Source organism: Phascolarctos cinereus, unplaced genomic scaffold (assembly GCF_003287225.1).
Source record: "Phascolarctos cinereus isolate Bilbo 61053 unplaced genomic scaffold, phaCin_HiC Scaffold_5;HRSCAF=322, whole genome shotgun sequence".
In the NCBI taxonomy this organism is placed as follows: Eukaryota; Metazoa; Chordata; class Mammalia; order Diprotodontia; family Phascolarctidae; genus Phascolarctos; species Phascolarctos cinereus.
Window position 1 is genome coordinate 214,325,871 of NW_027555958.1, and position 27,782 is coordinate 214,353,652.

At 35.1% G+C, this 27,782-nt stretch overlaps 1 protein-coding gene across 1 annotated transcript in view; it reads right to left on the reverse strand.

The window, feature by feature from the left end:
- The window catches only part of FAM83B (family with sequence similarity 83 member B), a 95,810-nt gene extending 68,644 nt beyond the window's left edge, over window positions 1–27,166 (reverse strand). The window contains exon 1 of the mRNA XM_078155310.1: window positions 26,668–27,166. Within this exon, the coding sequence (XP_078011436.1) occupies window positions 26,668–27,111 (444 nt within the window). The 5' untranslated portion in view covers window positions 27,112–27,166. The remainder of the gene's footprint in view (window positions 1–26,667) is intronic.
- Window positions 27,167–27,782: the final 616 nt, after the last annotated feature.

Here is a 27,782-nt window from a genome sequence, read left to right on the forward strand (position 1 = left end):
TATATATATATATATATATATATATATATGTATGTAAATACTCATACTCTCAGAAAACCAGAGAGACCTTAAACAATCCAATAACAGAAAAGGAAATAGATCTAAATTTAAAGGAACTACTAAAGAAAAATCATCTGGCATTACTTAAAGAATAGAGGGAGAGATCAGTGGAACATACCAGACAAGGGATATTTAGGAACAAAAGAACTCATTAACTCAGCGTTTGATAAAGTGGGAAACATAAATTATCCAGGGCAAAGCCCACTATTTGATGAAAACTGCTGGGAAAACTGGAAAGCCCCTAGGCAGAAATTAGACTTAGACTCACACCTTAAAACATATACCACATTCTAGATGGATACATGACTTTTATATTAAAGATCATGGTATTCACAACTGTATTTCTAAAAATGATCATTATCACTAATGATAAGAGAAATGCAAATCAAAACAACCCTGAGGTTTTACCATAAACCATGCAAACTGGCAAAAATGACAGAAAATGACAATAGTCAAATATTGAAGGGGTTGTGGAAGTCAGGCACACTAATACATTACTGGTAGAGCTATAAAGCGGTATGATCATTTTAGAAAGCGATTTAGAATAAGGCAAATTGATTAAAATGTCAATATCCTTTCAACCCCATTTCTAAGACCCCATTCCTGAACTTATACCCCAAGGAGGTCATCAGTAAGAAAATAAGATCCCTATACAGTCCACAATATTTATGGCAGCACTCTTTGTGTGAGATAAGAGTTGGAGACAAAGTAGATGCCCATCAATTTGTGAATGGCTATATAAATTGTGTGACATGAATGTAATGGAATACTATTGTGCTGTAACAAATGATCCATGCGATGAATACAGAGAGACATGGAAAGATACATAAACTGATACACAATGAAGTAAGCAAAGCCAAGAAAACAATATACAGTAACTACAATGTAAATGGAAAGAATGACACACCAAAACAACAACCACAACCACAAAAAAGTAAATGTAAGAGTTATAAAGATCAAGTAGGAGTTGAATTAAGTGATATGAGAAAATACTCTCAACCTACCACTTCATGAAGTTGTAGGTCTACAGGTGCTACATATTCATACATTTTTAGACTCTTTCAATATATCGATTCATTGTGTTCACATTTTTTTCTTCTCTAAAACAATACTGTCATATAAGATGGCTCTCAGGGAGGAGAGGAAAAGACACTGATGTTGAGACATTATGTTGATATAAGAAACAGAAAATTATAAAAATGTTGAAAAAGAAAATAACTGATCAACATATTCTATAAAATTCCTTATTGTCTCCCTAATACTATCTCCTTTTGATTTAATTCAACTCTACAAGTATTTATCAAACACTTATTTAAAACATATTATGGTAGGAGCTGAAGATACAAAGTCAAAAATGAAACAGTTATCTACCCTGAAGGAACTTAGATTTCCTTAGGGGATCTATTTCTTTCATAGAGAAGTAAATATAAATGTACATACAAAGTAAATGCAAAGTATTTGGTGGGGAAAAGAAAACACTAACAACTGGGAGCATCAGAACAGTGTCATGGGAAATGGCACCACAGTTAAGTCTGAGAGAGAATTCATGATTGCAAGAGGAAGGGTGATGAACATTTTGTTCATGAAGGGATAATGTCTACAAAGGTACTGAGATGGGGGGAGGGTTGAAACATCATATAAAATATCACAACTAGGCTAGTTTAGCTAGATTTTTTAGTGTGTGAGAAGGAATAATGTCAAATTTCCCTGGTATAGAACTCAAAGAAAAAAGTTAAGAATACCTGCTCTAAAGTCCCTTCCTGATAGGTAGTATATAGTAGATAGAGTGCAGACTTAAGAGAGGAAGATTTGAGTTGAAATCCTGCCTCATAATATCTTAGGCATGTGAACCTGAGAAAGTATTAACCACCGTTGGCTTTAGTTTCCCCATAAGTAAAGACAGTTTGGACCCAGCTTTAAATGCTAAATATTAATGAATTCCTAAGTCTTTCTCTGTCATTTTCCATGAGAGATTTTCAAAGTTTTATGTATCTTTTTTAGGGTCCTAAACAAGACACCATATTATTAAGGTCTTTGACAGTGATGAGCAATTTATTTATGATTTTACTATTTCATATTTTTTTATAATATAAGTAAGTAAAACTTTCACAGAGCTCAGATATGCTACATTCCAAGTTACACAATCTAACATTATTTCATAACAATGAGACTTCACTGCTAATCTATCATACTTTCTCTTATTGTTTAACAGGACCCCTACATATTTTCTAGTATTATAACAGGCTATTTTTATCACTTCCTGTCTTTAATAGTTAAATGTCTTTATCCTTTCCATCAGCACTCTCTCATCCACCCTTTTACTCAGGAGTGTGCTGATAAACATCTAATAACAATCTTTCTAGAAAAAGAAAAAAAAAGTACAACTGAAACACCTTTAAGTTTAATCTGCATTACTGACATTTTTTCTATTACTTTCTTTAGTTTAAACAATCAGCAAAACAATAAATCAAGCCCTTGATTCATAATGTTTGCTGATTTCCAAACTGTTAATGCTCACATCAAAATTCTAACAATCCATTGCAAGCTTGCTCCAAGATACTCAGTTACTGTTACTGTTCAGCCATTTCAATCTTGTCCAACTCTTTGTGATCTCATTTGGGGTTTTCTTGACAAAGATACTAGAGTGGTTTGCCACAAACAGGTTGAGTGACTTGCCCAGGTCACATAGCTAGTAAATGTCTGTGGCCAAATTTGAACTCAGGCCTTCCTGACTCCAGGCCTGGTACTCCATCCATTGCACTACATAGATGCCTCACTTATACATAATTCTGCCACCTTTCTATCTTAAATCCTATTGTCCACAATGTTAATGACCCTTATAACTATTACCTCCTTCACCATTCTTCTTGATGTTACCTTTAAACACAGACATGTTCCGAACCTCATTCCAATCACTGATTTTGAGAAGTCTCCACTTGTGATTTCACAGATGTCAGGAATTCATAGAACATGGTTCTTTTAATCAGTGTATTTTCCTACCTTGGGAAGCCACTGAGGAACATAGGATCAGAGATTACGGGCTAGCAAGCACCTAGACTCACAAACGAAGGACATAGTACTTAGACTTTTCTAAGATCACTCAGGGATAGAGATAAGATCTGAACCTGTACCCTCTGATTCTAAATCTAGTGCTCTTTCCACTGTACCATTCAACCTTCTGTCTGAACCTCAATATTCACATCTCTGAAATGAAGGGGTTGGATTGCCTATACTCTAAGGCAGAGGTGCTTAATGAGAAGCAACCGACCCTGGGGGCGAGGGGATGATGCATGTAATGAATACAGAGAAACATGGAAACATAGATCGACAGATGGATGAATGGATGGATGGATGGATGGATGGATGGATGGATGGAGAAGAGTGAAGTAAGCAGAGTCAGTTGTTGGTAGATGAATAAAAATGTTCAATTGAACACCAGTTGCTTCAGAATGAACCACTACAGAACTGCATTTCTTATGTTCCCTAAAGATAACACAAAGGACATACAAGGATTGAAAACTTTTCAAGCAAATTCCTTCAAATAGTACTCAGCTGCTAGATTGATGTAGTTCAGTGCATGTTTTTTTCCTACTTTGTTAGTGAGAACATCATGTTTAAAAGAAACAAAAGCCAGATCAAAACCAAACAGATCACATCTATTTCTTCCCTCAGTTCCACTGGTATCAGAACCATACTAATTTCAAGAACCTGGTCTTGGCAAAATCATGGCAGGTTCCTGGCTTCCAGTAATCATAGCATACAGAAAGGAGGGGCTTCTGGGAGCATTCCTCACCCTAGGCACTGAGTGCCACAGGCTATGCTTCAGTACCATCCTAATTTAACTATGAAAGGTACATTACTGAAAATGAGACCTGCATTCATTCTGTTTTTCCCTTAAATGAAATCTATAAAGACCAACAAAAAAAATCAACTTATATCCGTAATGGAAAGGAATATAATTCCCTTGGTGGCATCCCTAAATGGTACTCATCTGAGACTAAATAATAACAAGAAATATTTACATAGATTATAATACAGTGAAAAGAACAAGTGATCTTTGTACACTTACTACATTTGAGTCAAGCAGAATACAGAATGTCAAACCACTTTTTTTTTAAATTTTGTATGAGGAAAATATAAATTATAGCTAGAGAAATGTTAATAATGGAGTGTTAAAAGATATACAGATATACATGGAGATAAAAATGAAAATGGTTGGGTGGGGGCTTTTGGACAATTCTGTAGATATAAATGGTTTCAAAGGGTGGAATGTTGCAGAGAAATAGTTGTTGAAGGTTAATTATTCACATGGCTCTAGTTAACACGGGGGAAGTACAGAAGTCTGCCTTTCTCTCTCATCATAGGAAGAGATACTGAATTAGCTCCTATGTAGCAAAAGGAATAGAGACTGTTTTATTTTGTATTACCTTTGCAAGCAGAACGCTATCATTGCAGTTATTCTCTTCACCTCAACAGAGACAACAATCTTTCCACACAATTATATCCTCAAAAGACAGTGTGGTATAATGTATGATACATTGGTTTTGGAGTATGGAGACATGGGATGAAATCCTGCCTTAAGTATTTCATTCAAACAATCAAAAAGTATCATAAGTACCTACTATGTGAAAAGCACATATAAAAACAGAGAAAGAAACAATCTCTATTTTCGTGGAACTTAACAGCTTAATACTTGCGAGCTATGTGATCATTGGTTAGTCTTTTCGCCTCTACAAAACTCAGTTTCTTCATCTGTGAAATGGAGATTAAAAATAATTATACCCCATACCTCACAGGGTAGTTGCAAGGAAAGTATTTGGCAAAGCTTAAAAGAGTACATAAATGTGAATTATTATTATCATATTTGACTCAACTAAATTAACTCATTTATTTTCTAATTAATAAATGATGATAGCTCAAACATATACTGCTTTATGGTGAAAAAAATCACCATATATACATATACATATTTACACTACTTGATATATAAATTCATTTTTATTTTCCCAACAATCTTATGAAGTTCATAGCTCCAAGCGTAATTAGACTAATTCTACAGATAAGGAAACTGAGGCTCAGATATCTTAAATGACTTTACTGAAGTCATAAATATCTATAAACATAAAATTCTAGTACTCTTTGCATTATAAAACACTGCCTCTCTTTAAAGGATGTTAGAATCATAGAAACTTCAGATTTATGTGAAATCATAGAGGTCATCTAGTCCAACCTCTCAATGTAAGGTGGTTCTTTCCCCAAATCTGACTTTGAGGCCCCAAGTTACTAGTTGTGACATTTAGATTTCAGCATGAAAATCTGAGTAAAATTATGTGATTTCTGCTGTAAGATGCCTGGTATTGTTTCTGCAGAGACATGATAAGCACATCCTGTGGAAAAATCACTTACAAATGAAGAGAACTGCAGGACGGATTTTCTAGTGAGCCTTAGCTATTTGATTCAAGAAGCTTTAAATGTTGGAAAAGTTAATTAAGGGGTTTATTTATTTTACAGACAAAATATACTATTATTCAAGGGGCTACATTAATTTCATGTTAATCATCTCTATTTTGCTTTTTTATCTTTCTAGTAATCCAAGGACAGGAAATATTTTAATGGAGAAAATAAATGTAAATGTCAAAAGGCATTACCATCTGGCTCAATCTCAAGCTACTACCCATGACCAGAGAATCTATAATTACACAAATAAATCAGTGTATCAGTGGTAGCAGTTATATATTTTAGCCTACTAAGAATGTGCAACTATTACTGAAACGCAGCACAGCTGATAGTTGGGAATTGATGACTCTCATAATTAGAGAGTAAAATTTAAGCATGGGCTTAAATATAGCACAGAATATATAAATTCAGAATATACATTTTTTGTAAAATTACCATAAAGTGGGCAATACAATACTGTTATCACAGGATGCATAGCTTTAACTTCAACATGTTTTAGTTGTCTTGAAATTTAAATTTCAGGTTAATATACGTACCTAAATTTTAAATTATACGTGTATATTTCAAACAGTAATGTTTTAATCCCTGAATTAACTATGTCAGAACTGTCAATGACAAAACTGTGTTGAATTAATTCATATTTAGTGATCTTACACATAAACTTAGATTTAGAAGTAAAAGCCAACCCTGGGTCCCAGGCCTTGTTAGTTTAGACATTACTGTACTTAGAGAGGCAATCCTATGGGGAACAAGAAGTCAGCCATTTATGCCAACAGCTTTAAATAAAGTTTAAGCATTGCCCACAGCTAGAAGCTGCCTGAAAGCAACAGATAAAAGTTAGAACCACAAGGTCACCATTTCCAAATGTCTCTTCTACCAAAGCCATAAACCTGATCTTCTAGTTAAAAGGAGGAGTGAGAAAGTCAATTTAGCACTGCTATGTAGCTCTAAAAACTGTTTACCCAGCAGGCATTTTATGTGCCTCCATTTGTGTTTCTGTGTTGTGGTATGAGAGTGTGTGTGTGTATGTGTGTGTGTGTGTGTGTGTGTGTGTGTGGTGTGTGTGAGAGAGAGAGAGAGAGAGAGAGAGAGAGAGAGAGAGAGAGAGAGTGTGTGTGTGTGTCCCCTAGAAAAGGCTTATGTCTTCCAGGTGTGGGGAACCTGTGGCCTCAAGGCCACATGTAGTCCTCTAGGTCCTCAAATGCAGCTCTGACTGAATCCAAACTTCACAAAACAAATCCCCTTAATAAAAGGATTTGTTCTGTAGAACTTGGACTCAGTCAAAAGGCCACATCCAAGGATCTGCAAGGCCACATGTGGCCTCAATGCGCCACCCAGGTTCTCTATCTCTGGAGACTGTGCTGTAACTTGCTTGAAAAAGGTCTTAGGCAGAATATTCTAAGACACTGGATGACTCTGATAGTTGTATCTAGTCAATATCTTTTCAACCCTTCCTTATTCTCGCAGTTTGGTGGACACAGTCAGTTTGAAATTGAACAGAGTAGACTGTTTAACATATAGCAAGTGCTTAATAATTGCTTGATATTGATCATGTGCAATCTAATGTATTATGAAGTAGGATAATCTGAATTTTGAAAACAAAGTCCTCAAATCGTTCATGCTTAGAAGGAAAAACCTTTGTTCAACTGGGATGCAGCTGATGAAATTTATATCCCTCATGGTAGAAAGGCTGGGAGACTACTAGAAAAGAATATTATATACACTGTCACATACAGTCATTGTAAAAGACACTTTTACTTAATTGCTTTTCTTTGTCACAAAGAAGGGATAAATATGAAGTATAGTGCAAAGTGACTATAAAAAAAAATCAATAAATTTTTTTTGTGTGTATTTTAAGACTCCCCTAGGCCTAAAGTGTCGTAAATAAATTGAAACAGTAAACCTGGACTCTGACACCCTTGTCCCTCAAAACTTTCATGAACCTGACTTTAAATACTTTCATAATAACAGAAGAATAGGATATCTAATGTACAGATGCGATAATATCCCAGCAATCTTTTTGAAGAACTACTCTTCAGTTCTAATATTTCCAGACTGATGAATCTATCTCCGCCCATTTTTAAGAAATGAACCAAGTTGCTTTAACTGCTGACAATTAGAGCAAAGCCAACATGCTGTTTGAAGGCTGAAACTCTTCCCCCCTATATATTTTCCCACAAATCTCCTACAAGACTAACATACAATTTCCTAACATTAATCAGTTTTTTTAACTTATCGCACTAAAGACTCTTCTTAAATACAAACCTGTAATTCAAGAATATATTAAACTGTCATCAACAATTATGTGAGACATAGAATAGTACTAATATGGAGTCAGAGGACCTGGGTACAAATCTCACTACTATCATGTAGTGCCTGTGTTCTGAGTCTCAGTACATTCACATGTAAAATAAAGAGACTGGATCTAAGATCCTTCTAAATCGATAATCCTAAAATCAAGGGTATGTGATTTTAAGTGTGGAGCAATTCACCTATAATTTAGTACAGTTGCTATCAATTTTTTAATTACACATCCCTGGCAGTAAATCTATCTGATAGATAAAACTCGCATATTTGTATTTTTGTTTAAAATATATAATATACAAGTATTAACATACTATACATATAATAAAACACACAAAATGGAAACTGAAGATTAGAAAAGATGAAAATATATTTTAAAATGTATTTAATAACAGTTAAATGCTTTTGCAGATTAAAATATTTTAGTAAAAATATTTTAGTGAAAGCAAAAGATAGAATATGCTTCATTATTTTTTTAAAACCTCTATGCCCAAAGGCACAGATAAGAGAAATAAACAATAAAAACTAGAGAATCAATGATTCCATTAGTTTGGTCAGTCTAACTAGTCAAGCAGGTTAAAATTTTTTTTTTTTAGAAATTTTTACATAGGAGGGCAGCTAGGTGGTACAGGGGATAGAGGACCAGCCTTGGAGTTAGGAGGACCTGAGTTCAAATCCAGCCTCAGACACTTGACACTACTGTGTAACCCTGGGCAAGTCACTTAACCCCCCACTGCCTCACTAAAAGGGAAACAAAAGAAGAAATTTTTACTTATCAAAAAACTGTCAATGACAGGTCATTACTGACTTTCAGCAGGACTCATGTTTCTTCATGTACAAATATTCACAATACGGAATGCAAGAATAAAAAGGAAAAAGAAAATTGTCCTTGGTTTCAACTCAACACCAAGATTTCAATATAAATCCATTCCCCTTTCTATACATGATTCTTTCTTTATATAGTATCATGTATGTATATGTGCATAGGTATGTGCGTATACGCACACATGTACATATGAATGTAGGTGAACACATGCATACTATGCAATGTATACATATATGTATGCGTATATGTAGGACACACATAAATTAGTATTTGTTTATGATATATTTATGTGTCTGTTGCATATGTGCATACATATACATACATGTATATGTACATGTGTATATTATACACATATACATACATATGTGATGTAGTGAAATATATACCTAATGCTTATTAAAAGATAGACTGAGATCAAGTCGTGAAAGTCTTTAAACATAAAAGAGAGGAGATTAATTCATCTTAGAGTCAACACTAGGGAGCCAGGGTCCTTTAATGAGAAAGAAATGGCACAGACCTGTACTTTAGAAAAATTCCATTGGCAGCTGTGTGGAAGATAGGACAGAAGAAAGACCTGGGGCAGGGAGACCAATCAGGAGGTTGCAACAATAATTTAATTCAGTAGATCTCAAAAAATGGTCTGGCAACCCCAGGAGTCCTTAAGATCCCTTTTAGGGGTCTACAAGGTCAAACTGATTTTCATAATAATACTAATATATTTTTCTGTATGACATGGCAAATATTTATTGATATAACCCACATAAACTGAAGGCCTTTGAAGGTTCCTCAATGAGGCAGCTAGGTGCTACAGTGGATAGAGTGATGGGCCTGGCATCAGGAAAACCTGATTTCCAATCCAGGCTCAGTCACTTATTTGGCTCTGTCATCCTGGTCAAGCCACTTAACCTCTGTCTGCCTCAGTTTTCTCAAATATAAAATGGGGATCCATCTACCTCACAAGGTTGTTTTGCTAATCAAATGAAATAATATTTATAAAGCACTTTAGTACAGTACCTGACACAAGTATTTAATAATGTTTATTCCTTTCCCTTCCTTCCTTTTCCTAATTTTTAAGTGTAAAGGGATCCTGACACCAAAAATTTTGAAAATTCTACGTGGAATGAAGTAGAGTAAGGAGCTGAAGATGCTACAGAATTTACCATCCTAGGGGACCAGAAGGATAGTGGTGCAGTAATAGAGACACTTTGGAAGAGGTGTGGGTTGGGGGACGAGATAATTTAATGAAATCCATGAAAACTTATTCAAGCCTGTTCATCTTGTGAAACTCACTCAGATTCATCCCAAATGAAAAGTGTATGACTGTGTGAATCTGTACCACAGTGGGAAGGGCACAACATGGGGCTGGTGGGAAAAGATCTGTCAAGGTTAAGTGGACAAGCCCCCATGATTGATAATTTGGGGTAGGTCAGATATGACCAGTCTTGCTACCTTTCAACAGGTTGACCACACCCCAGGGGGATGGTACCCTGCCTTTGGAGACCACTGACTTAGCAAATAAGTGTTACAGAACTAGCTGATACTTAGAGAGATCACTTGACTTGCCCACAGTCTTAAGTGTCAGAGGCAGATTTTGAACCTACGTCTTTCTTGTTTCAAGGCTAGCCTTCTACTTCAGTGTCAGAAGCAGATTTTGAACCTAGGTCTTTCTTGCTACAAGGCTAGCCTTCTACTTACTATTGCATGTTGGCTCTCATCCATTAATACTTCAATACAAATTAAAGTATCAGACTAAGTAGGAGAATAGAGTTGTGAAATTTCTGGAAATATTGAAGCCATGGTAAGAAAATTTTGTTGCTGTCGCTCTTTTTCTGGGAGAGGAAAAAATGAAAATGTTGGGGAAAAGAAATAGCCCATGCTTATTTTTAGTGGCTTTTACAATGCTAAAGACTCCTTATCTTTGTAAAATATAAATGTATTACACATTAACTTCGGCTTGCTCACCACATGATTATGTTGATATATTTAAAGATATGAAGGCCTGGAAAAGAAAATATATCAACAATTTAGAAATGCAGCTCCTACATCCTCCATATACACTCTTAAGGGAGAAGAAACAAAAGGAAAACATCCTACTAGGTATAAAAAGGGGAGTTTCTCCTGCAAACTTTTTCAGAATTCTCCCCTCCACTCCCTACACACACACACACACACACACACACACACACACACACACACACACCACCTCCACCACAGTATTCATATAGACCACAAGCAAGTAAAGTTTTAATCATGGGTTAGGAGGAAAGGTAAAAAGATTCAGAGCATGGAATCCTTGAAAGGAAGTCTAGGCTAAGCCAACCAGACAGACAATAGGGGAAAACTAGGGAGTCAGAAACTAGAATAAGAAAATTTTTCTGTCTCTAAAGGGATACATTTCCTATACCCTAGCCTTCTGACCACAAAATTATATTAAGGTGTACATGCATGTATACACATACAATACATATATGTGTATATATGTATACACAATATATTTCATTACTTCTTTAGTAACAGGAATTTATACATGTACATATATGTGTGTATACATGTATATACATGTATACACACATACACACATAATTTCTCATTAACTTTTGTTTAGAAATTTATTGAAATAATTATTAGGATACTTAGAGACTAAGTTTTTCACCTTGGGAAGGTGAAAGATTAAATATCATTCCAATATTATTTTAAAATAGACAAAATAATTTAAATTTAATTTTTTATTCTGGTACCAAAATAAACATGCTGCTCATTCAGTGAGTCAAGTTACAGCTATTTTTATTCTCTTCTTACTTGAGGCAGGTCCAATATTCTAAAGGAAGACAATTATCATAAATTGTAATTCTCTTTCCCAAAACATATCCTTTCCCTGTAATTCTTCTCTGCATTACATGCATGTCCTACACCTAATTATTCAGACCACGATTCCAGCAAATATTTATCATTCTGAAGTAATGAAAGATGAGGTCTTATATTTAAAATATTAATTTTTAGGAATTACTATTTTTTACACTTGATATTATCCACAAATGTGGCCTACAGACTCAAATTGAAAGTTCCTTCATTTGTTAAAAAGCTTCCATGGACTGCTTTTTTACTCTGCAGTTACCTTGATAATCGTTTGCCAAAATCCCACTGCAAGAGAACTTATAAGACATCAGAACTGTTATAGAATAATGTTAAAAAAAACTGATTATTTGTAAAAATTTTAATCACACTCTACAACTTACTATATGAAATGGTAATACATAAAATGTATATCCTACAAAATTTCTGGGCAACTAAGTTATACAATGGATAAAGTGCTAGACATGAAGTCAAGAAGACTCATTTTCTTGAGTTCAAATCTGGCCTCAGATACTTCCTAGCTGTGTGACCCTGGGCAAGTCACTTCACCCTGTTTGCCTTAGTTTCCTCATCTGCAAAATGAGCTGGAGAAGGAAATGGCAAACCACTCCAGTATCTTTGCCAAAGAAAACTCAAAAAGAGTAACTGAGAGTTGGATGCTACTGAAAAACAATAACAATCTTTCTAAACTACTTACATCAACAGAAGGTTTATTTAATGCCATAGTCTCCTAAAAAAAAAGTAACATCAGAATATCCCATTCTGAAATAAAAAGCAAGCAGAAGAATTTCATAGTACTAAATGTAATACTTTAAAAGTACATTTTAGTAAGCATAGAAATTAGAAAATGTCTTGCTATCAACATTCCCAGGACAATATTTATCCATTTACTTCAATGGAATCTTGTTCCATTTAAAAGAAACAGTAAGTATGTCCACTGGTATGGAGGTCATGGGATAATCCATATCTCAAATTAAGCATATCATTGGCTATTTTGATCCTTAAAAGATGTAAATTGTAAAATTTTATAACTCATCTCTACAATAAGATTGCCCATGAAACTGACTTACTTTTTATAAATAGAACAGCACTGGAAAAAGGATAACTTTTTAACCTACCCAAAGAGCATTTAAGTTTGAATGATTTACATAGAAGCGAAATTCCGAGAGGCCAATATTACCTTAATTTCTATTTCTACTCTACCCATTTGAAATGCTAAAAATCAATTTCACTGAAAACCTAAACAATTATTTTAAAAGGCAAATTTGAAAGGAAATTTGATCAGATTTTCCAAGTTGATCAAGTTAATATGCTGGCAGATAACTGAGGGATCCCCTAATAGATATGACATCTGTTGGATATACACAGCTCCATGGCCTCAATTTCTATATGGGGAACATATGAGCATTCCACATTGCCTTTTGCATTACACCAACTTAGGGGAGAAGGCAAAGAAGGGAATGAGAGTTCTCTGCCTTGTCACAAAGGCAAAAATAATTGTGAGGCAAGATGAGTATTGTGGTAATTTTCCTTTCTCCAGATAACATACTATTTAGGAATCATAGTATATACTTTGTTGTTCACTACTTTATCATGATGGTTATCTAAGACACAAATAAGGATTCCTTGTAATTACAATATTCTGCTTCTAAGACACCTCTGTATGGTCTGACATGAAACAGAGATTGCCAAAATGAAGTGAATGAAACAATCTAAAAGGGAAGGGAATAAGAATGTATTATGTATTAAGGGCCTACAATGTTTCAGGCACTGTGCTGATCTTCACAACAATTCTCACAGATAGGTAACATTGTTATTCCATGATTACAGTAGAGGAAACTAAGGCAGAAAAGAGGTTAAGTGACTTATAATTTGAACTCTGGTCTTCTCAATTCCAGGCTCAATGTTGTACCCATGATACTACCTATCTGCTTATTAAAAGCTCCTGAAAGGAAGAAAAATGAAGGATTATAGTTTGTTTTATTAAGTTTTTCAGTCGTATCTGACTCTTTGTGACCCCATTTGAGGTTTTCTTGGCAATGCTACTAGAATGTTTGCCATTTCCTTCTCCAGCTCATTTTACAGAAGAGGAAACTGAGGCAAACAGGATTAAATGACTTGCCCAGGGTCATATAGGTCATATAATACACAAGTTACCTCAGACATAAAAGGTATTTTCTTTTTACCTTTGCCTCTTAAAATCCCTAGCATCTTTCAAAGAATATGTCAGGTACTATCTCCTAAAAGAGGCCTTTGCTGATGCCCCCTTCCTCCATTCAGTTGTTAACCCTCTCTGCCTTATAATTTGAATTACTTTGTATATACAGCTAGATCTGATTTAGTAACAAATAAACAGAGAAAGGAAAGATGGAAGGAAGGAAGGAAGAATCATTTTGAAGTGGTTTTATGTGTTAGAAATTGAACTATTCAAAATTTCTATTTTGTTAAATACAGTAATTGGTTATAGACTAATGGAAATGTGCAATGTGAATTAAAACATTGTAAAATTTTCATGTCTCTCATTATTCACACTAATGAAGATTTGACCATACATTGTACTCATTTATTTTTGTAAACATAAATGTTACAAAATACAACATCCTCAGGAAAATGTAATCTTTTTAAGAAGGACTGCTTCCTTTTTAATCTTTGGACCCACAATGCTCACGTATACATACTTACTTACATACATCTATATGTATGTATGTATGTATGTATGTATGTATGTATGTATGTATACATATATATATATATGAATGAACCACTTTAAGTGGTTTTATGTATTGGAATTTGCACTATTCAAAGTCAACATTTTGTTAAATATGATAATTGATTACATACCATTAGAAATAGGTTTTGTTTAGTGAATTGACGTTTTCTTCCCAAACTCCCTATGACAATCATTATATTATGTGATAACACTATTGACTGAGCAATTTGAGTAATGGGTAGTGTGTTGAACTTGGAGTCAAGAAGACCACATTCTGTGACCTTGGGCAAGTTACTTTCATATCAGTCAGTTTTCTCTTATAAAATTGGTTAACAGCAACATTTACCTCACTGAGTTACTTTAAGGATCAAAGGAGATAACATTAGGAAAATCCTCTGTAAAACTTACAGCATTATATAAGTACTAATTATTATTAGCAGTATTATTCCTGAAAATATAGCCAATCATTCTTTTCTTGCCCTTCCCCTTCAGAATAAACTCTATCTCAAAGTGCCCATTTTCATTGAACAAATAAAAGTAACACTGGACAAATAAGTGTCACAGATAATGACCGTAACTTTAAATATATAGAAATCACTGACTTCATTAACTTACTGACAATAAATTCATAATAGGCTGGTAGAACACTTTCTACTGCTAAATAACTAGGTACTTAATAAGTATAACACAATTGTAGAATTTTAAGCTGTGTGTAGCCACTTAATTTTTACCCCATTTTCATATTGTACAGTTTTCTGGTTTCGGTATAATAGTAAATGGAATAGAGAGCGAGAGGAAGAATGAGAGAGAGAGAGAGAGAGAGAGACAGACAGACAGAGCGACAGAGAGAATATCTCTGTCATTTCACTGGATTTTAACCGAAAGGATATCACTGCCTTAGGCAGGAAGTGTTATCACCATCTGAATCATATTCTAAATACTTACTAAGCAATATTGCAATAAAAAATAAGAGAGTTACTCAAACTAGTGCTCCCTGCTCAGTTGACAGATTAAGAATGAATTTAAATATTTAAAATTCATGAATTTAATGGTTTGTATTATATCTACCTTTGAGGGAGGAAGGCACACATGTACAGTCTCATTCAAACACCAGTAAGCTACAGAGAATTCAGTAAAGAGATTAGTGTTATCAAATCTTCATCACATGTTTTTAAAGAAAAACATCTTCTGGGATTTTATGAAGCATTTTATATACTGGAAGCAAGCAGTTAAATCTTCACCAGATATCTGTATCTTAGAACATTCCAAGAATAAGGCATTTGTTTTGCTTAACTAAGTGTGGATTAATACTGACCTTTCCTTATTGAAGTAATTTACTTCCTAATGAAGAACGTGCCTGCTTGTACATCTTTTCAGCAGACAAAGGCTGGAGCAGCCAATCTATGTCCATAGCAGCTTCTTTTTATTTTCAAATTGGAGGGTATTTTTGTCATTATTTATTTACTCTTGAGTCCCAATGCCTTCTTCCACCAAATAATCAATTTTGGGATCCTCTCTGACGGTGGACCAGCAGGCTGATCATAATGAATAACATCTTAATGATGTTTCAGGAATTCATCTGAGTCTTGCTAGGAGTAAATCCTTTCTTCTTTTGCAACCAGCCAAGGACAATGGTGATTCTGTATACCTAAACCTGTTCAGCCCTGAAACAGTGAGTGATCTCACTCCAAAGGAGAACAGAGCTGAGAAGGAAATTAAAGAGGAGCCTACTGAGCCTACAAACATTTAATAAGTGCCTACTATGCACCAGTGCTATTCTAAAGGTCAGGAATGCAAAGACAAAAGCAAAGGCAAAATGGTCCTTGTCATCAAGAAACATACATTCTAATAGTGCAGGTTTTTTAACCTTAACAAAGGTGTGTATGTGTGTGTGTGTGTGTGTGTGTGTGTGCGTTCACATGTCTCTGTGTGTGTGTGTGCGTGTGTGTATGTGTGTGACAGATCCCTTTGACAGTCTGAAAAAGTCTAAGGATACCTTCTCTAAATGTTTTCAAATGCATAAAATAAAATGCATAGCATTATGGTATTACAAAAAACTAATACTGTGGCTATCAAAATATTTTTGTTTATATTCATGGACTCCAGGCTAAAAAGTCCTGGTTAATGGGAGGAAAATAAACAACAACAATGTATACACAAAGGAATATAAAAGATACCATTAACAGGGAGCCTAGGTGGGACTGGAAAGTCCTTCTGCAGAAAAGTAGTCATAGTTTTTTCTTTAGTTTTGAAGGAAACTAATGATTCCAAGAGGTAAGGTGAAAAAGGAAAGCATTCAATGTAAGGCATAGAGGTGGGGATGGGGTGGAGAAAGACAGCCTGCACAAGGGCACAGAAAAAAATGGAATGCTTTACGGGAGGAATAACAAGTAGATTAATGTGAATGGGTTATAAAACATGTAAAGAGAGGACAGTACATAAGAACACTGCAAAGGCAGGAAGGAGCCAGGGTATGACAAATTTAAATGTTAAAATACATTTTTTTTAACCCGAGATGTCATAGGAAGCCATAATGAAGTTTACTGACTGGGCATGGAGGTGGGAGAGAAATGGTCAGACCTAAATGTTAGGAAAATCACTTTAGAATCTCTGTGGGTGATAGATTGGAATGGGTAGAGAATTGAGGCAGGGAGAGTAATTAAAAGGTATTGCAATAGTCTAATCAAGAGAATCTGAAAGATAAAGCTGGAATTTCCACGGTAGAGTAGCAGGACAATAAAGGATCTGAAACTAATAGGTAAAAATAAGAAGACAAGACGATTTGACCAGGCAGATCATCACATTTATAGAGACCTAAATGGTATCAATATTGAGGGAAATAGTCAGCAGAACTCTCCACTATGAAACTTTTTCACATGAACAGATTTCTTCAACCAGAAATCATCTAATCTAATCCTTCATTTTACAGATGATTAAAAAAAAAGGCATAGAAAGGGTAAGTGGCTTTCACAAAGTAGCTAAGCTGCCTTTCTCCCCACATGACTATGAGGTAATTTGTTCTACAGTTACACAATTTCAGAAAGACACACAGAAAAAAAGATTATTCCTCAGACAAAGAGATATACTAACATAGAGTAGTTGACACATAATGGATAAAACTACCATAAACAATGTTTAAGTAACATAAAGACATATTAAAATATAAAAATAATGATGATGATACAATTTATACAGCACTTTAAGGTTTGCCATGCATTTTTACAAATATTATCTTACCTTGGGAGGTAGGTGTTATTCTCATTTTACAAACAAAGAAACTGAGGCAAACAAGTTGAGGTACTTGTTTAGTTAGTGTCTAAGACAGGACTTAAACTCAAGTCTTACTACAGGTCCTGCTCTATACATTTTGCCACCAAATGTATATGGTAAAGCTTGGCTAATGTATTGGTTAGGTTTGCTGAATGCTTCCCCACCGTCCCCACCATTCCCCCAGTCCCCCTGTTTTAAGGATTAATTTGTTACCAGGGACTGTTTTATTGGGAGCGACATATTCAAAAATGCAAGTGATATTGTTGTAACGAGAAATCAGCGAGTGAGACCCAGACGTGATTTAAGATGTGGACTTTATTAGCACGCGGCTGCAAGGGGTATGCACATCCAAATCAAGCAGCCCCCATCAGGGGTCAAGCTAGGGTTTATATAGAAAAGAGCATGGGAAAGAAATGCGAGGAACACTGATGAGGTAATCCAAAGATGCAGGTGTCTTTGGGGTCTATGGATGGGAAAGTACAGGGAGTATACAGGACAGGGAGGGGGATGGATCTTTGGAGTCTGGCAGGAGGAAGAGTCCTTGGGCTGGTCAAGGACACCCCTCTCCCTCTGTCTTGATGAGAGAATGCTCTGCAACAAGGGAAAGCTTTCTCACAACACAGGAACTTACTGAGGAATTGGGAGGCTTCCAGAGACACGATCTGAGGGCTGGGGCCTGAGCAGCCCAGCTCTGTGTAACTGTACGAGGGAGAGAGATAAGGGTCATGCTGAGGCCCATGCATGAATAACTGCTAGGCACAGTGTCCTTGGGCTGGGGAATGGTTGTTAGAGACAGTGTTTCTGAGACTAGGGAGACATTTGGGGCACAAGTGTAAGCACAACCACCCAAGCACCCCATCATTACAAGTCAGGGATCACACAAACCAGACCAGGTGTCTTGATCTCTGGTATAAATGTACTTATCTAAAGCAATTATAATGCAAGCTTTCTTATCCATTTGCTTTGGAGGTATGGGCTATGCTGAGCTATGAATACGCAGGTTCCTTAAAAGCTGAGATCAAATGTTATCTCCTACAAAAAGTCTTTCTTGATACCCCCCCACACACACTGTTAAGGCCTTCCCCCTAAAAGTTACCTTGTATTTAGAGAGGCAAAGATGTCTTAACCGTAGCTTTGCCTTGAATACACAGAACCTCACAAAAAGAAAAAAAACTGTTAAATCCACAAATGAAGACAAGACTTGAAAGCAATTTCATTTTTAATCACAAATGAGGATGTCTGCTTGGATTTTTTTTTTTCTGAAAGACTACTTATTAAAGAAATTCTCAACAACTTCTACTTTGCAGTCACAAAAATAATAATAAAGTTTAAAGGTTTCTGAAGTGTCAGAACAATCACAGATATCATCCTGAATAGAAGATGAATGGTTCCAGAATTTTATTGTTGCTAGGAATATAAGAACTTCAGGTATATAAGTACATTTCACTATTGTTTAGATTTAGGAGGAAAGAGGTCCGGGGGAAGATTAAGCACCAACTTTTGCTTTCCATGGCTTAAAGGGCCCTACTACCTAAATGGTAAAATAATGTTCTGTATTACAATATAAAAACAAATCAATTAAGATTATTTTTAAAAGAGTACAATTTATATCATCTAGTTTTACTAAATGACTTTTTTCTCCTTTTTTTGTTACAATAGATGGGTTGCTAGGTAGGGCAAAGGGAGGATATATTTGGAAATGAATGCGTTGTATAAAGGAAAGATATCAATGAAATTAAAATTTAAAATATGTAATACATACTAAGCCTGGAAGTCAGAGTCCATTCATGTCCTTGGATTGCAGTGGCTCAAGGATTGGCTAATCAGGGAATATTTCCAGAAAGAAGTAAATTTTAAGTCGAATTGTGAAGGGTAGTGCCATAACAATTGTGAGAGAGAGTCAGAACAAAGAAAACTCAAGTGAAGAATTGGAAGTTTAAGAACAAAGATGATCTTGTGACCCTAATTACAAAGGTTATATTGAGCTGAAGAAGTGTTTTGTAAGAGAACTATAGTTTAGCTCCATGGCGCACAGTGGGAAAGTGACATGAGATGGTTTTGATTTTATCAGTTGGATTATGAGGGGATAGTGAATGGATTAATTAAGGAAGAATGATTAATAACAAAATAATTCAATTTATGAATGGCATAGTTGACACAGGTTGGAAGGAAATATTTGAAAGAATTCAGTAGGCAGGATACTTATAAAGAATAATTTTAAGTACACTACATGCCAGCTTATTTTGGCTTTTGCTATGGCTAATTCATATATAATTCATATTCACATCTTCATACACACACACGCACACACACACACACACACACGCACACACACACACACACACACACGCACATTTGGGCTTTAATGACACACCTAGTTACAGCAACATAAAATGGTACCAATACCTCAATTTTGCAATGTATTACAAAACACCTTAGGAGATTTTCTGTCCTAATTTCCAGCAGACTTCTGCTTATGAATTCTCCATGCTGTGCTTCACAGAAACATAGTTTATGTATTAGAATCTATTTTAAAATTAGGAAATAAAGAAGCACATATCATCAAAGTTAAACATCTCCATGTGCAAGCCTTTCAAGATGTCTTAACTGTAGCTTTCCAATACTGAGAAAGAGATTAAGAAAACAAATTACCTTAATGAAAGATGACTTTGGTTAAGAAATCAAAGAATGCTAGCAACAGTTCACAGCAATAGAAGAAGAGACATATATCATCTTGGGAACCCTTCTTGACAGACAAATAATTACCTGGGAAAATTTTTCATAGATACTATCAGTCATCATGCAGCTGACCCAATGATAATGAGTCAACTTCCCAGTGAAATTTAAAATCTGAAGGAAATATCCTTAAGGGATGGGATGGTTTCTTATTCATCTGTGAATCCCACACTTTGCCTTGAATACACAGAACCTCACAAAAAGAAAGAAAACTGTTAAATCCACAAATGAAGACAAGACTTGAAAGCAATTTCATTTTTAATCACAAATGAGATGTGTCTGCTTGTTTTTTTTTCTGAAAGACTACTTATTAAAGAAATTCTCAACAACTTCTACTTTGCAGTCACAAAAATAATAATAAAGTTTAAAGGTTTCTGAAGCGTCAGAACAATCACAGATATCATCCTGAATAGAAGTTGAATGGTTCCAGAATTTTATTGTTGCTAGGAATATAAGAACTTCAGGTATATAAGTAATGATTCAAAATAAATAGGATTTAAATAATACATCTGTCGTGGAGATGGATTAGATATGCTTCCCTTTCTTATTAATTCTCCTTTCAAGGGAGTTTAACTAGATGGACCTGCTGAGCTTTCAAGCTTTAGGGTTTCTACAATTTTTTACAAGTATTTATGCACTTATGAATCTTCCATAACATGCTATTTACTTTTCAAAACAATACCTCATACCAGTTGTAAACAATGCAAAAATGAATTTAAATGACGTTCATAAATCCTTTCTGAGATATAGTCCTGTTTCGTAGTAACATTTTGAATTTAATTTTGGGTCTTCAGAACATTTTGTAGTACAATTGTCTAAATGAAAGAATTGGTGACGGAAAACAATTATATTTTTTAAAGAAAAATCACATTATATTACATGTTCACATTTATAATGCCACAAAAATTAATACATGTGACTATCCTTCACACTGTCTTTGATTCAGCTAAATTGGTCCTGTTATTCCTCACATATGAAGATCTATCACCTATCCCCATGCCCTCATTTGAACTGTTCCCCTTACTTGGAATGTACTCCTTCCTAACCACAACCTCTTTGAATACGCAGGTTCCTTAAAAGCTGAGATCAAATGTTATCTCCCACAAAAAGTCTTTCTTGATACCCCACCACACACACTGTTAAGGCCTTCCCCCTAAAAGTTACCTTGTATTTAGAGAGGCAAAAGACAGGAAGATCTGAGTTAAGTGCTATCTCAGATATATACAAGTCACTTAACATCTACCTTATCTGAGCAACTAGTTATCTCTTCCACCTAGTGGGGGGTCAGGGCCTCCATCTGTAAAAACTGTGTTTAATATTTTGGTCCTCACTTCATACCATGGAAGTCTGAATGATCATGGTATTAAAAGATAAAATGTTAATATTATGTAGTACTATACATTTTTTTATGCATTTCTGAGTTTCTAAACTTTTTCTGTGTCATCCTCTGGCCTTCACATGTCATCTGAAGCTTCTGCAAAACTCCCCCAAAATTCCCATTTAATTTCTTATGCTGACCTACAATATACTGAAACCATGAAGGGGAAATTTGCTATGTGGAAAAGATAACTATATTGATCTGCACTGGCAGGGTAGTTTCCTTATTGGGAGTTTTTCATTCCAGTGGAATCACAGCTCCAATCCCTGTCTCCAAACAGTAGAATATGAACATCTTGAAAGGACCGATTATTTTATTTTATTTTTTGTCAATGGGTCCTTTGTGGCTGGCATAGTGCTCATTAAATGCTTAATGAGTGGCTGATTTATGAGAAATTACCTTTTTAAATAGAAATTAAAGAACAGAAAGTTTATTGTTATGATTAACTAACTCCTACAAATTCTCAAGCATATTAAAAATCTGCCTTATGTAAACCACACCAGTCCAGGGACTGAATTTCTTGACACACCCAATCTTTTAAAAACGCATAATGCTTTCTATTGACAAATTGTCATTAATGTGATTTAATCTTTTTGGGGGGAACTTTGTTTTCACATAGACATATGTTCAATTATAAGAGTACTTTTAAAGGGTCACAATAACCTGGTATGGTAGTTGATGAAAATAAGATTATCCAAATTTTTGCAGATGAGAGAGATGAGGTCCACAGAGGTAAGGTGACTTGTCCCAAATCAGACATCTATTATGACAGGGCCAAAAATCTTCAGTTCTGATTAAAAGTCCGGATGGCATTATTTTCACTACACCAAGATGTCTTCATACCTTATCATGAAAACTAGACTTCTAGATAATAGAAGGAGATGAGAGATTTTTAGTCAAGAGGAATCTGGAGTCATCTACTCTCACTCCTTCATTTTATAAATGAGAAAAATGAAGTCCAGAGTCAGGGTCACACATGTAGTATGAAGTAGAGCCAACATCCAAAGCCACGTCCTCTAACTCTAGATATTTTCACTGATCCATGATGTCTTTTATGCTTTGTCTAACAGTGGTATACCCTTCAAAATTCCTTAAATTCAATTTAAAATAAGGCCATCATTCTCTTCCACTGACACAGTAAATCATACAATTTGCCTCCTCCCCCACAAAAAACAAACACAAGATAAGAATCATAGCTGTTCCATATGCATTTTTTTGGCACAAGGACAAAATATTGATGAAAACATGGGAAACAACTATGTTTAATGACAACAATGTAAATGAAAACAAAATAATGTTAATTTCAATTAATAAATTGCAATGACCAATCTAGTTTCCAGAGAACAGATGATGAAACACACTTGGAAGTGAAACAAGATGCAAAACACGTAGACATGTTTAGTAGATGCTTGTCTAATATTGTATATGCTACCATTTTGTCAGTCTCAGTTGAGAACGATGCCTGCAGTGAGAACATCTAGATTCAAATTCTATACCTAATTCTTTGTACCTCAATGAGCTAGATAAAACTCTCTAAACCCTAACTTCCTCATTTATAAAATGATGGGGTTGGAGTGGATAGCTTCGGAGGTACCTGTAGCTGCAGAACTATGATTCAATGAGGTTATGTAAGTGACTTCTAAAAGATTAATAGAATATTGAAAATTGAGTATGGTATTTTTTTAAAATTTTAACTTAAAAACAAAACCAAAAAACTTCAGCAAGTTCTTTTTGCAAATGGTACCACTTTCCATTACAACACAGAAATTCCCTTTGATCTCCAGGCAATTGTTTAAACTTAGTCTTGAATATGCAAAGGATTTAAGAACTAAATTATACTACATCTTTCAATGTGGTATAAATATTTGAATAAAAAAGGCTCAAAGAATGTGTCAAATCATTTCAGCTGGAGGTAAAGTTTCCTCTTAAATCTTAAAGTTGCCAATAGATTACCCCAAGTTTGGGGCATCAAGGTGGCACCATGGATACAGCACTGGCCCTGGATGCAGAAGGACCTGAGTTCAAATCCAGCCTCAGACACATAACACTTACTAGCTGTGTGACCCTGGGCAAGTCACTTAACCCCACTGCCTAACAAAAAAAAAATTAAACCCCCCCAAGTTTAAGAAGATGTGCTTAATTAATCACAGATGTTCATACTTTCCCCCATCAAATGATCTTGTATTTATTTATCTGTATGGATATTGTATCCTCCAGTAAAGAAGTGTCAAACTCAAATAGACATGGATCCCTTGTGCTGTATATTGACTTACAAAATCTATTGTATTGTATTGTTCTGTTATTTTGTTAAACATTTCCCAATAGCATTTTAATCTGGTTTGAGCCTCACTCCAGAATTTTACTATCCATGCATTGCAGGAATTTGGCACTTCTCCTCTAGTAGAATATATTTAAGGGATAGATTTGGGGGGGGGGAAGGGGTAAGGGAATCATTGGATCTTTATCATCCAGCACAGACTCTTATAAATAGTAGGCGTTTGATGAATGATTGAATTGAACAGTTCCATTGCAATATCAGTTTTCCCAGTGAACCTTCTCTATTTTGCTACCATACCCAAAATCTCACTGACCCTATCTTCCTGGAATAGTATAAATGAATATATTTGAGACATAAGAAATAGCTAAGAAGCTTTTTATTTTTTTTTTAATACCTCAAGGCCTGGTAGACCAAAAAGGCTTCCTAGAGACATGACAAACACCCACTAAGACAGCCACCATATTTCAGTTTCAAACCGTGCTTAGTCCAAAGACTTATAAGACTCAAGGTTTTTCTCCTTAAATGAACAGACTATTCCATAGGAGCTATTATCTTATTGTTGACTAATAAACCCATAATTTCAGCATTTGCCTTACCAATGACCTTTAACCATTAGTATTGTAACTTTTCATTTACCAATAAACCTTATAGCTTAAAAATATTCTGTCCCAAAACAGAGTAAGTAGTGATTCAAGTGTTGACAAAAGTCGTATTTATTGGGGCAGCTAGGTGGTGCAGTGGATAGAGCACTGGCCCTGGAGTTAGGAGGACCTGAGTTCAAAGCTGGCCTCAGACACATAATGCTCATTAGCTGTGTGACTCTGGGCAAGTCACTTAACCCCAACTGCCTCACCAAAAAACAATAACAACAAAAATCATATCTATTAATGCACTTCTTCCAGTGACTCAGTCATAGTTTTGAAGTGACTTTCGCAGAACAAGTTACAAAAATATGACAATTCAGTTTGAAGAATGAGGCTGGCTGCATTTAATAAGCAAAAACTAGAATAAACTAAAACTTCCGTCAAGGTAAACAAGTTGAAGGTGCTAAAAAAACATTATTTCATAGAACAACAGATTTTGAGCTTTTTTTTTTCTTAACAGAACCTTGGCTGCAGTCTGGGACAAAAAAAAAAAATACCTGAAAAGAATCTGTGCTATAAAATACCTGAGTTATTATCCAGTCTGTGCTTGAAGGCCACCAAGGAGGAGGGAACATTTACTTTTTTTAAGGTAACCAATTTCACTACCAGATATCCACAAAGTTTTTCTGGACGTCAAGTCTTAAATCTGTGTCTTTGCAACGTCTACTGAATTTCTCTTGGTTCTACCCTCTGAAACCAAACTGCCCAAGTCTTCTTCTCTGTCCACATAACAATTCTTCATGTAAGTTATATGCAACTATAATTTTGCAACTCCCACCCCAAGAGTCTTTTCTTCTCCAAAAACTGCTATTTCTTGTAACTGATCCTTATATGACATGGGCTCAAGACTCTTCACCATTCTGGGTGACCTCCTCTGGACATTCTCAAACTTATTAATACTCCTTGTAGACTGAGATTCAGAAGACAGAATAATACTTTCCAGATAAAGTCTAACAAAGGCAAACAGCAGAAGTATTATCACCTCCTTATTCCTGTGAGCTATTTCTTAATGCAGCTCAAAACTGAATTCACATTTTTCCCCACAGCTTCACAGTACTGATTTTTATTTACCTTTCCCCCCCAGACTAATGGCTATCTAATCATATCTAACCTTCCCCTCTCAGACTTATTACATTGGCTGGTTTTGTTTGTTTGTTTTTGTTTTTGGAAGCCAAATTTATAGAATTTCAATTGTAACACTCAGACCAATGGCATAGCATTTTAAGATTTTTTTTTATCATCCAGGATATAATCAGTCCCTTTCAGATTATCATCAGTGTTAAAGGAAGAAAAAACAAACAAAAACACCATTACCTTTTTTCAATGCCCTATACATTAAATCTCTATACCACCATAACTCTCAATTATTCCTGGTAAGTTTTTTGTATCACGTCATACAAGTTGGCAAAGAATTTAAAGTTTTTAGGGTCTTTAATTTTTTTTTTCTTCAGATGATGTGATCAAATATTTAAAGATAGAAGTATTCATAAAGTTATCTAATCCCATCTTCCTATTTTACAGGTAACAGAACTAAGGGTGAGATGTTAATTGAATTGGCCAAAGGAATATAGGAAATTAGTGACAAAAGCCAGTTAGAATCTAGATTCAACTTCTTTTCACTGTACCATGACACCTCTCTGAGGTTATGGAAATAATTCAAGTGAGAGGTGATATAGGCTTGAACCAATGTGATGCTCCTTGAAGGAAGAAAAGGGATGGATGTGAAAAATGTAGAAAAACATTACTTGCAAGTGCTTCAATGTCTCATTGACAGAGAAGAGAGTGATGGAACATTCAAGTACCTATTTCTAAGGTCCCTTAAGCCATATAAAATTCTACAAATAGAGCACTATCTTATTGTAATTGGGACAACTTCTAAATATTAAAAAAGTATAATACTCAAAGTGAAACTCTATGAGAGCTGGGATAGAACACCATTCCTTTTCTCTCCTCACCCCCATAACTGAGCTCTAAAATCATTATATTCCAAAGGTAAAGAAATTACTTAATGTGCTGTAGAAAGATGGTTGTTGTACATTAATACATCCACTGATTTAAACATAATTCAATTTCTTTGTGGCAGGAAATAAAATCTTATACAATGCGTGCGCGCGCACACACACACACACACACACCCTTCTTTATTTTTACCTTTCTTGCTTCTTTGATCATCTTGCGAATGGTTTCCTTTATGGTAAGAAAATGTGCTCGTGGTGGGTGGAAAAGCAGATCTATATGGGTACCTCCCAGTAGTCCAGGCATCACATAGGGCCATCCCAAATCCAAATTTGGCGCTTCCACATCAGACTCTATGGGCCAGTATGTTCCTGAAGAAGAGGTGTCATCACAAGAATTGTCAGAGCCATGGGCTGTGCTTTGTGCAAACTTCTGAACATTTTTCAATATATAGTCAATTTCCTCCTCAGCCAGAAACTCTGAACATCGCTCTTTGGCAAGAAATTCTTGGTATGCTTCTAATCCATTCTGTATTAAAGTATCAACAGCTACCCGATACCATTCCTTATAATGAGGTTCAATGTAGTTGTCTGATTTGCATTCATCGTTCAGTGATGAAAGCAGAGATGATGTTTCCATTTTTGTAGATGTTTGGTAAAAAGTACTTTCAAATGTCCATTAGTGCAATACTAAAATGGCCCTGTGGGGAAGGAGAAAGAAAAATCAAAATTTGTTTGACTTTCTGCACTTCAAATAATTTATGACACTACATCCTTATGACATTTCAGTTTTTCCAGTCCTTTTAACAGTATTTCAAATACAGATATGTTTCAGGCCCTAGGCTTTGCAATAGCTGTCCCACATTCTATTAAGTCTTATTCAATGACTTGATATATAGATTCTCTTTTATGACCTATCTTTTGATAACCCTTTACTATGACACCCCTCCTTTCTTCACCAATGACAAGAAAACTATCTTCTCCAACAGTCAAAAGTAACAGACACTCTATATTTCTGTCTTAGAGTAAGCAGATAAACTCTGTTTTCCATTTGTTTTTGTTCTCTGAGATTCAATTTGTAATTTTAAAAGGATATATGGTTAAGATATTCTTTATGAATACATAACAAGTACTTCCTGAGTGCCTAGTGTATACTAGACACTTATAAAAAATGAAATAGAATACATAAACTCTGGTTTCCTTGGGTGTACTTGGGGAGATACGGTCTATGGACATTTAGCATTTACATGCCTACTATGTTCCAGATATTGTGGGATAGAAGGAAAAAAACAACAACAACCTCAGTAACTA